Source organism: Hyalella azteca, unplaced genomic scaffold (genome assembly GCF_000764305.2).
Source record: "Hyalella azteca isolate HAZT.00-mixed unplaced genomic scaffold, Hazt_2.0.2 contig7970, whole genome shotgun sequence".
NCBI classification, from domain to species: domain Eukaryota; kingdom Metazoa; phylum Arthropoda; class Malacostraca; order Amphipoda; family Hyalellidae; genus Hyalella; species Hyalella azteca.
This window is the reverse complement of record NW_025938077.1, coordinates 65,143-77,164: the sequence shown is the minus strand read 5'-3', so window position 1 is coordinate 77,164 and position 12,022 is coordinate 65,143. Positions and strand designations below refer to the sequence as shown.

The 12,022-nt window shown below is 39.5% G+C and overlaps 1 protein-coding gene across 4 annotated transcripts; it reads left to right on the top strand.

Annotated features, from left to right (window-relative positions):
• The first annotated feature begins 636 nt into the window (after positions 1–636).
• Positions 637–11,801, top strand: LOC108681086. Of its 4 annotated transcripts, XM_018170070.1 has the most exons (9): positions 1,704–1,808; positions 2,409–2,486; positions 3,791–3,832; positions 5,351–5,724; positions 6,158–6,367; positions 6,479–6,599; positions 6,891–6,988; positions 7,656–7,867; positions 8,033–11,801. In XM_018170070.1, exons 1-9 carry the CDS (start codon positions 1,713–1,715, stop codon positions 8,779–8,781), a joined length of 1,980 nt encoding a protein of 659 aa, XP_018025559.1. In that variant the 5' UTR covers positions 1,704–1,712; the 3' UTR covers positions 8,782–11,801. The 4 variants fall into 4 exon arrangements, with proteins under 4 accessions (XP_018025557.1, XP_018025559.1, XP_018025556.1 ...); XM_018170068.1 differs by lacking the exon at positions 1,704–1,808 and adding an exon at positions 637–745 and having other exon boundaries at positions 7,656–11,801; XM_018170067.1 differs by having other exon boundaries at positions 7,656–11,801.
• Positions 11,802–12,022: the final 221 nt, after the last annotated feature.

Sequence of the window (12,022 nt, the reverse complement as noted above, 5' to 3'; positions counted from 1 at the left end):
TTATTCCTCCAATTGGTAAACAATTTTTACAAATCATGCTGCGTCAAATGTCGCTGTCCTAGTTTATTTTACTACAATATGCCTCGTGTGTTCTTCCTAACTCAATCAAAATTCTTAAATAGTTCCACACAACCAACATGTATGGTTGATTTATTTTTATTTTATAATTAATATGTACCTTAATTCAATTCTAAACTGCTACCGTGAATATATAAACGACCGTCTAATATCATGTCTAGAACAATGAAGAACAACATGAACACAATGGCGACCAGCCTAATTGTGAGTGTAAAATAATACGTTGCATCCATACACCACATTGTTGCAACCATAAACCTCATTGTTGCATCTATACACCACTTTACTGTGACATTATGTCGACTGGTTGTAGCACAGCCTGAAATTAAAGGCAATATATATACCAAATTGCACGAATGAGCTTCGGAACTGAACAAAAAAGACACATTTTGAAAGACGACACATTTGTACAGCGGGTAAAATCCAACACTCACATTAAAATTTAAGTGGCCCAGGACTTTGAAAAACTTGTGAGGAATGCGATATTATGCCAATTGATGAATTTAATTACATTTCATTTGTTAATCACCATAAATATTGACCATTGATGTACTACAGGTTCCTGAGGAACTTGTGGGGTGCCATGACAGGTCCCCAGGAGGCTAGAGGCGTCGCAGAAGTGCCTCAGCAGCGGCAGGCTGGAGAAGATGTCGTCCCCGCCAACTATGTCAGTCTGCATGGCTATTGACATACAAATTTTATGATATAACGCAATATAAACTTCATTGTAATAGTATAACTTTGTTTTGTTAATTAATTGAATATCATGGAAGAAATCACACTTCAGCAACATCACCCATCATCAAGATCATCCATCATCAACATCACCCGGCCGGCGGCCATCATCAACATGGAAGTTCATGTCGAGCATCAAAGTTCTAACTCGAAAGTTCACTTCGAGCATCAAAGTTCTAACTCGAAAGTTCACTTCGAGCATCAAAGTTCTAACTCGAAAGTTCCTTCGAGCATCAAAGTTCTAACTCAAAAGTTCACTTCGAGCATCAAAGTTCTAACTCTAAAGTTCATCGCTTCGAGCATCAAAGTTCTAACTCGAATGTAGACTTCGAGCATCAAAGTTCTAACTCGAAAGATCACTTCGAGCATCAAAGTTCTAACTCGAGAGTTCGCTTCGAGCATCAAAGTTCTAACTCAAAAGTTCACTTCGAGCATCAAAGTTCTAACTCTAAAGTTCACTTCGAGTATCAAAGTTCTAACTGGAAAGTTCACTTCGAGCGTTAAAGTTCTATTACGAAAGTTCACTTCGAGCATCAAAGTTCTAACATGAAAGTTCACTTCGAGCATCAAATATTGATGTACAATATTGACCATTGACGTACTTGACATTGATGTACAATATTGACCATTGATGTACTTGACATTGATGTACAATATTGACCATTGATGTACTTGACATTGATGTACAATATTGACCATTGATGTACGATAATGACCATTGATGTACATCAATAATTACCATTAAGGTACTTGATCATTTATGTACAATATTGACCATTGACGTAGAGGACCATTTATCTACAATATTGACCATTGATGTACATCAATATTGACCATTAAGGTACTTGATCATTGCTGTACAATATTGACCATTGCTGTATTAAAGGTTCCTGAGGACTATGTGGGGCGCCATGACAGGTCCCCAGGAGGCTAGAGGCGCCCCAGAAGAGCCCCAGCAGCGGCAGGCTGGGGAAGATGTCGTCCCCGCCAACTATGTCAGTTTGCATGACTCTTGACATACACATTACATGATTGTATACTATAATTATTAATTTTGTTATATTAATTGATTGAGTTTCATGGAAGAAATCAGGAAGAAATGTTATTTGGTCTGTGCGTTAGAAGAGTGGCCGTTGGCGACGGCAGCAGCGCTGCAATTTGCAGAAAATAAAAAGCGTGTTGTGGTGTTTATGCCGTGTATATCAGATTATATGAAAATCAGTTATATTCAACAGTGATATTTTCATAAACCATAAATTATTTTATATCGAATTATGACCGACGACGCTCATATTAATAACGCCTTTACAACCGACATGATTATTCTTAACAATATAATAACCAACATTACCTAAACAACATTATCATCAGCTACATCATCTTTGTCAACGTAACCCTCAGTAACATCACCCTCATCAACATCACCCATCATCAACATCACCCATCATCAACATCACCCATCATCAACATCACCCATCATTAATATCACCCATCATCAACATCACCCATCATCAACATCACCCATCATCAACATCACCCATCATCAAAGTTCATGTATAGCATTAAAGTTCTAACTCGAAAGTTCACGCCCTCAGGACGCTGACCTACAGAGCCTGAAGCACCGCATTGAGGCGGCTAGTCAGACGGCCGCCTCGGACTCGGCCATCTCTAACGTACGTTAATTTATAAACTTATTAAAGTATAAGAGAATAATTCTCTTCTATGAGAATTTCTTTAGACCACGAAAAGAATCTTATAAGAATCTTTATTAGTAATCTTATTTCTTTTAAGAATCTTAGCCACGAAAAGTGGCTAAATATAAATTATATATTGACGGTTTTTGTGAACTTGCATTTGCTTTTTTTCTTCTTACTGAAGGAGTAGGAGGTTTCATCTTATCCAGTTAAAATATTAATGTCATACAAGGCAGACAGTATCTGGCACTTAATGTTATGAGATATTCTAGAAATATTATGCATTCATTTTAAAAATGCTATCTTTTTGTCAATTGTTATCTGTTTCAATGACTATATACTCATATACTGGCAGTTTCTGTTTTGTTTTAAGACTCCCGAATCCTGTTTTTCCATGTAGGTCTTCCCAAATCCTGTCTTTTCGTTTTAGGTCTTCCCAAATCCTGTTTTTTTTTCGTTTTAGGTCTTCCAAAATCCTGTCTTTTCCTTTTAGGTCTTCCCAAATCCTGTCTTTTCGTTTTAGGTCTTCCCAAATCCTGTTTTTTTCGTTTTAGGTCTTCCAAAATCCTGTCTTTTCCTTTTAGGTCTTCCCAAATCCTGTTTTTTTTCGTTTTAGGTCTTCCAAAATCCTGTCTTTTCCTTTTAGGTCTTCCCAAATCCTGTCTTTTCCTTTTAGGTCTTGCCGAATATTATTCTATCTACGCCCGTATTTCCTTATCCTACTATATTATACAGTACTATACAATACTATGCAGTACTATACTATATTATACAGTACTATACAATACCATACAGTGCTATACTATATCATACAGTACTATACATAGATAATACAATTGCATACATGGTTCAGCTCATTGTGTTTCAACGTCAACTGCATGGCTGGAACTTGCTGCTCTTTGTACACGCTTGTTGCTTTATTTTCATTAACATAATCTTCGTCATCGCGCTCCTTCTACTTACCATTTTACTACTGACCGACACCCTGACTAGTTCCTCCCTACTTAATTACCTCCAATACTCATTTTTTTCCTGTTTACTAGCCCCTACTTACTACCTATTTACGTATTTGCTTCATGTTTCCTTACCTTCCTCGACCCTACTTACTTTCTTCCTACGTGTTTTTTTCGTATGTACTTTCTTCCTGCGTATACTTCTTCCTCTTACTTTCTTCACATTTAATTTTTTCATATTTACTTTTTTTCTACTTATTTTCATCCTACTTACTCTCTTCCTACTTACCTACAAAATAATTGAACATCTCCTACGTTTTGCACGTGCAGAAAATCGCCCGAACTCGCGGACAAAAAATACAAGGCGGGCAGGTATGTGTGTCATGGACTCTTGACTCAACGTTGTCAAAGTTCTAACTTTGTTCTAAGTTCTAACTAAAGACAAAGTTCTAACTTCTAACTAAAATCAAAGAAGGCCAAACTCAACGTTGACTCTTGACTCAACGATGACTCTTGACTCAACGTTGACTCTTGACTCAAAGTTGACTCTTGACTCAACGTTGACTCTTGACTCAACGTTGACTCTTGACTCAACGTTGACTCTTGACTCAGCGTTGACTCTTGACTCATTGACTCTTGACTCACTGACTCTTGATTCATTGACTCTTGACTCAATGTTGACTCATGATTCAACGTTGACTCTTAACTCAACGTTGACTCTTGACTCAACGTTGACTCTTGACTCAATTGACTCTTGACTCAACGTTGACTCTTGACTCAATGTTGACTCTTGACTCAACGTTGACTCTTGACTCAACGTTGACTCTTGACTCAATGTTGACTCTTGACTCAACGTTGACTCTTGACTCAATGTTGACTCTTGACTCAATGTTGACTCACGACTCAATGTTGACTCTTGACTCATGACTGTGCACTTTGAACGACTACTTTTACGTTTATTTGTGCATTCGTATTTCATTTCTGCTTTTCTGATAATAATGTAAGGAAATGTGTTTTTAATCTTTTGAAGTATTCATAATACAATTTGTTCAATTCACTTCTTATCAGTGCAGGTAAGAACAAACATAATTAATTACTGAAATAACAAAGAATTGATCTAACACATATACCGACATTAAATCATACACTTATTGAGAAAATTTTACTTTAAAACAGATAACTTACCTTTAACTTTACTTTAATACAGATAAGTTATTTAGACGAATAATACTGCCTTCTCTGTTTTCACTTTAAGGTTGACAATGAACCTTATGAATTTCACATTATATTTGCCAGCTATTTTACAGCCTACATATAAGAGTTGCCAGCTAATCTACTGGCTATCCGTTATACTTATATACTACCAAGTAAATGGTTAGTTATTTCTTATTTGAGTTGCTACCATAGCTTCTCTGATTTAGTTGTATGTTTGACATTTAGTCCTATTGATTTCACTTAAAGTGGTATCAGCGTTATTAGACCGTGAGCCTGTCGCCGGTTCTTAACATCGTAGAATATTCACAGTTATCGCGGTCTCGAACTCACAACTCACTGCACCAATTCTGCTTTGCTTATCCGCCCGGCCTCTGCCGATTTTGACCAGAAACTGGCGCACAGAGCTGGGATCGAACCCGCGCCTCTCTGCTCCAATCCTGGGCCTATACTTTCAAAAAAGTTAAGAGATCGTAAGTTCATCAGCCAATCATTGACGGCCTTTCAAGCAAAACCCGCCAATCATAGACAAGAAAGTAGAGCGTAAGTACTTACGTTCACTTAGCGAGTTTTGAGAGTATGGCCCCAGGTACTCAACTCTAGGATGCCAGCTAGCTTCTCTGTTATTGTTCATTGACGCGTTATTTTCATAAAATAATTACTTATTTCGTCCGACAGGCGTTAGAGGAGCCTGCCCTCACCCGAGCCATCTTCGCCAAGAAGAAGATCAAGAAAAGCAAATGGCCGATCGTTTATGGCGCCTTGAACGCTGGACTCGTGATCGCCATAATCGCTCTCGCCATCCCCTACTTCAAAGAAGGTCAAACTATCGTCGACGAATACGAAAGGAAAAAGAAAGAGGAAGATGAAGAGCAGACATTGTACGCATTGTACGGTACCAGTACAGAGTACGATGGGTATGGTACTTACGCAGCAGCCACACCATCGTATGCTCAGCCGGTCTACGGCCTCGAGACTTACGAACACGAAGCTTACCCAGAGTCCTCTAAATTTGGGGGCAAGGGGAAGGGCAAGAAAGGCGGTGGAACCAGGTGATAAATTCGTATTCATCTCAATTATTGCAGTTCCTTTGATTTTTTTTAATAACTAACCTCATTTTCTTTGCCTGTGCTTTTTTCTTGTAAGGTTTAACCACACATCATCATTTGCGGCTTCACTGTCATAGCGTAATGTTGAACCACATCTATTATAACTCCTTTGCGTAATTTTCAACCTATTTCTTCCGTTTTTGGCTCAAATTCTGCAATGTTAACTACATTTTATTAGTTTATGACTCCTTTTTCTCACATTGGCGCATTATCAACCCATACTGGGTTAGCTTTCCCTGAGATTTGGTTGATCATAAACAGCGGTTATTCCTAGCCTTGAAACCCTGATCCTCGAGGGAACTTGCCTTCTCAATTAATCATTTAGCCGTATGATCAATACAAAATTTTTACGATGGTCAAATTTTCTTTCTCGCAGGAACGGGGGACAAGTTCTCTATGCACTTGCACCTGCTGCACCAGCTGTACCAGCATCACCACCTGTTGTAGATATATCGGCTGCACCAGCTGTACCTGCTGTATCAACAGTACCAGTTGTATCAGCTTCACCCTATTCGTACGGTGACGATGGTGAACTCAGCAGCCACACGATGGTCTTCCACGATGTGGATGAGGCGGCGTATTCAGCGTGCGTGAATATTTATCGAAATTGCCCATACTAGTGTAAATATATCAAGGATTTATTGAGTGAATATAGCGTTATAATGTATCAACGATCTTACATTTACCGTCATTGTAGGTACGGAGCTGCAGACGGCACTGAACACCACCTCAACTACGTCTCTCTCGATGGAGAAGCTCCCTTGTCGGCCCACGCTAATGAGCGCCCACTCAACGAACTCAATTATTATAATCCTACTGTGAGTGGAATCATCATATAGATGTGTAGTCCACTCCCAGGATGAGTGGGTTCACCTTACCGTTAAAGTTTATTGCACCCTTACGGCGAGTTGGTTCACCTTGCCATTAAAATTTGACGCACCCCCACGATAAGTGGCCCCGTAAAGTGGGTTCACCATATCGATGATGTTTGTCATACCTTGAACGATATCTCCCGTCATCCATGACCGGTCACCCCGAAGTCTCCTATCACAAGTCGCCGATCATTCCTCACTTGTCACACGTCATCCCTCGTCTCGTTACCCTCGCAGGTGTTCACGTCCCCCGAGCCGTCCTCCTACAGCTGTCTGGAGCGCATGGTGTGTCGCGACCCTAGCCGCACCAGCCGCGCTCTCCACGCTCTCAGCGGGTAAGTTAGGCCCCTCAGCGGGTAATTTTGGCCTTCAGCGGGTAAGTTAGGCCCCTCAGCTGATAATTTTGGCCTTCAGCGGGTAAGTTAGGCCCCTCAGCGGGTATGTTGGTTCATCAGCGGGTATGCTGCCCTCCAGCGTGTACGTGAGCACCTCAGCGGGTACACAGGAACGTCAGCGGCTACGCGGTTCGAACATCAGGCACGAGTGGCCTCAGCGGGTATATGAGGTCCTCAACGGGTTCTTAAGGGTACTCAGCTGGTTCTTGGAGGCCTCATTGGGTTCAGTATCCAAGGCTTCCACCAAGTGTACTCCGATGTAAAACTATAGGCGATTGATGGCTGACAACTCAGAATCCACGAGATCTTCACTTTATTAGCTGGATTTGAACTAACAAAAAAGCTTAATACATTCTGGCTTGTGGAAACTGTACGGAACTCAGTCCGTGTCAAGCAGCTATGATTAATAAATTCAATCTTAAGTCCCTATGGTCTTATAATTCTGTTTCCCTTGTCAATAAACTTTTCACTTTCGAATTAGAACTTTTAGATGAAGTAAACTATTCATGATCTGGTATAATATGTATTTATGTTTGCGTACCTGTGGTTCGGAGCAAACGAGTCGTAATTTTGTAAATGTGATTTAAATTTTGTTTTTATCGTCCAGGGAAAAGCTGACCGAACCTTCGAGCTGGCAGACAGTTGTGGACCGCATCGACAAGGCTGCCAAGGTCGGGTTGGATTCTGGGGATTGCGATATCTATTACTGCCCTCCCCAACTCCCTAATAGCGAAATATTCGAACGTGGGGAAAACTATTCACCACCGCCAGCCGATTATAACTTTGGGGAAGTTCATGACGCTAAAACCCCTTATCCATATGACTATGGAAAAATAGAAGAATCTGCTTTAAATGCTGAAAAGTACGACACTGGGATCATTCCTCATGATTTTGGATTCCAGAAGTCAAGTTCAAAAGACTATTCACCACCGCCAGCCGGTTATAACTTTGGGGAACTCCAAGATGCTAAAACCCCTTATCCAAATGACTATGGAATAGGAGAATCTGGTTCAAAGGCTAAAAAGTACGACGCTGGGATCATTTCTCATGATTTTGGATTCCAAAAGTCGGCATCAGAAGATGGAAACTACGAAGGTATAGGCCAAGTATTCTCTGTCGAGTATTTCCCTGAAACAGATTCGTCCAGCCGAAATAACAAAGTGGTTGTCGGTCAAGTCAGCCATGCGCCATACGTCGTGACAGCTCAACCTATTCATCGTGGGACACCCAGAATGGACTTTTCTGCCTCTGAAACCTCCAATACACTCGCAAGAGGAGACGCTAACATACGAAAAGAAAACCCTGAAGTACCAGAAAAGAATCCCGGCAATATGTTCCAGCTTGGAAATGTTCTTGCTTCATCTGGAATACTAGGACCCAGAGCAAGCATTGTTCAGTTGATCCAGGCTCCGAAAATCAGAACGGCTCCTTACCACAAGAAAGTATCGGTCAAATCCCAGACCGATAAAGATCCTAGCCCCGCACGAGCGCCTGTCGTTTTTGGATCAAGCAGCGTTGTGACCGCCAACAATAACAGAAATGAGACTAATATTCGACGAGCAAAATCAGAAGTGCCAAATTCTCCTCCTGAAAATGGACAAGCACTCATAGATGAAGACAAAACGTCTGAAATTATCAAGATGGAATCGCGACCTACGGAAGTTCCCACAACTTCTGAGGCTACTACGTCGGACGAAACAACCACAATGTTTTTCGCTGCAGAAAATGCGTGAGCATCCGTTAATTTGATACGAACACTAAAAAACGCCTGATCACGGACAACATGCGTCCATTTTTTAAACTAAGTCACCACTGAAAATGTACACACTCGTCCAGACATTTTCATTTGATCTTATCTGACTAGACACAGATAGAAATTGTCTAGCCGAGCTGATGTTCGCCCTGTACATTGTCTTTTTTTTATTTAATGTTTTCACGCATTTTTTCGTGAAAGATCGGTTAGATCTTAGTTTCCGTTGAGGATAGACAAGATCTTGGTTTCTGGTGAACATAGGTAAGATCTTGATTTCTCGTGTTTTGACGCATTGAAAACCAAAAGAAGTACGTCGACTTCTGAAGCCTTATAGAAAAAATATATTTCCATTTTTTAAAAGGTATCAACCTAATGACGTTATAGAAATAAATGTCAATTGAGAGGGATGATTGTTGAAGCGGTATAAGTGGTATCACATTTTAGTGACCGATGGCCCTACGATGAGTGGCTGCGATCAACGGTGATTGTAACGACGATTGTTTTGGTGATTTGTAATTGATGATTGTTATGGTGATTGGTAAGACTGCTCGCGATTGGCCAACATGAATGAGCCGACTATTCATTATAATAGTTGACAGTGAGGCTCGATCCTATCCTGCAATTCTACTACCACTTAGGACTCCAACGCCGCTGAGTTCTTTCTTACGGTAAGGTGGACACTGGATCTCCCCTGTTCACTCAAAAATGTTTCATGTTGTCTAAATAATGACACGCTTACTTGCCCACAGTACGAGCAAAGAGAGGACGTAGCACTGATACGCTACGTTGTCAGGCCAAATTTGCTCAGAATGACCTAATCTATAGCAATAAATTGCATCGCTATTTGGAATATGACTCCTTTCTAGCTGGGTGATCGCGCCGGCCTGTGGAAGGTACAGAAATTCATTCACAGGAATGAATGGAACTTTGTCCTAATAGCGATAAACTTTTTGCCTTCTATATGTCATCTTGACCCAGTCAAGAGAGTGAATGGATAATATGGCCCATTACATTTTTCATGAATTTAGACTGGCCATGATGATCTATTCAAAAGGCAATATTAAGGCGTCGATGTCCGGGATAATAATCACGTGCCACCCTGATTAATATATCTCATACCATCAACCTGAGTCAGTAATTCGATGACTATGTAAAGTAAAAATACTTTCTATCTTAAGAAATGGGTGGTAAAGACAAGATTCATTACATAGGTACAGGTGTACAGGTACAAAGCTAACACCTTCGACTGTTATATGTGAGGGATAAGTAAAGATACATTCTATCTTAAGATATGGTGGCAAAGACAACAGCCTTTACATAGGTACAGGTACACAGCTAATACCTTCGACCGTTATATGTGAGAGATAAGTAAAGATACCTTCTATCTAGAAATGGGTGGTAAAGACAACGGACTTTGCATAGGTACAGGTACACAGCTCACACCTTCGACCGTAATATGTGAGCGATAAGTAGAGATACCTTCTATCTTAAGAAATGGGTGGTAAAGACAACAGTCATTACATAAGTACAGGTACACAGCTAATACCTTCGACCGTTATATGTGAGAGATAAGTAAAGATACCTTTTATCTTAAGAAATGGGTGGTAAAGACAACAGTCATTACATAGGTACAGGTACACGACTAACATCTTCTACTGTCAGGTCGGAGTAACTCCCGCTATGAGTGCTACATCGCTGCGGTTGTGCAAGCCACTGGAGGAGGGACTTATTAAAGTGCCTAGAGCTTCTGTTACAGACTTGGGCTTTCGCCCACAGAGGGCGGTCTCGCTTACGTGATGTTGATGCTGACTCAGTGTCTAGCATTCCATCTAACTCAGTCCCGTATATTGCATATTATCTGATTGTATATTTTTTCAATTGCATATTATCTCAATTGCATATTATCTGATTGTCATATTATTTAAACGTATAATCTAGTAAGAATGAAATGCTGCTGAGGGAAAATCGCCTGGTATTTAATAAGATGTTTTGCAACGTGTTGGAGATAACTAGTTTCAATTAGCTTCGCTGGAAATTATATACTATTCACACTATGATGGGATATTGTTTACAAATCAATTGTATTTTATTATAAGATTCTTGATGTTATAGCTTGCGTGACAAACAGCGCACGCGTTGTCTGGGGCATATGTTTGACCTGCGGCTTCCTGTTGTGTGTGTTCATATGATATAAAATAGTCAATAGGTTTTCAGTTATTGTTATGTTTGTAGATTTTATTTATTTATTATTGCCTTAATTGTTACGAGGAGCTGATGATACTAACACTCATTTATGAACAAGTGAGCTTGATGGTACGCTTAGTAAATAAATGAATTTTATTGTCAAAATAATGACTAACTTTTTGCACGTAGCTCTGAAAAGCCTCTTCATTACCCCTCTTCATTACGCGCTTCATTTACCTCTTGATTACCCTTTTCATTACCCTCATCATTACCCTCTTCATTACCCTCCTCATTGCCCTCTTCATTACCCTCTTCATTACGCGCCTCATTATGCGCTTCATTTACCTCTTGATTACCCTTTTCATTACCCTCCTCATTACCCTCTTCATTCCCTCTTCATTGTCCTCTTCATTACAATTTTCATTACCCTCTTAATTACCCTCCAAATAACACTCCATATTACTCTCTTCATTAACCTCGTAATTATACTCCTCATTACCCTCTCCATTACTTTCTTTATTACCTTCTTATTTACGCTCTTCCTTACACTTGATTACTCTCTCCATTTACCGCTTTATTATCCTCCTAATAACCCTCTTCATTACCCTCTTTCTGGCTGCATCGTCGGACCGTCCTAAATAATATAGATTGATTAAATAATATAGATTGACTCAACTGAAATTTTTATTCATTTCATGTATACATAATTTATTTTATGCAGTATTTATTTGAGTTCATTCTTGAGATTAAAGTTTGTATTCATCATACATCACTAATTTCTACATATATTATTTATCAACAAATTGTAAGGGAATATGCACATTAAATTATTACTTAGATATTTTTGTTTTAATTACTTCGAATTAAAGACAATAAAGCCCATGTTGACCTTATTTATTAATTAGCGCCTCTATATAATAAAGTAGATATAATAAATAAAACAATTTATATAATAATAATAGTAAATGAAATTCATTATAACGAGCAAGTTTCACTAATCATTAGCTCATATTAATCATTAGCTTATATTATTATAT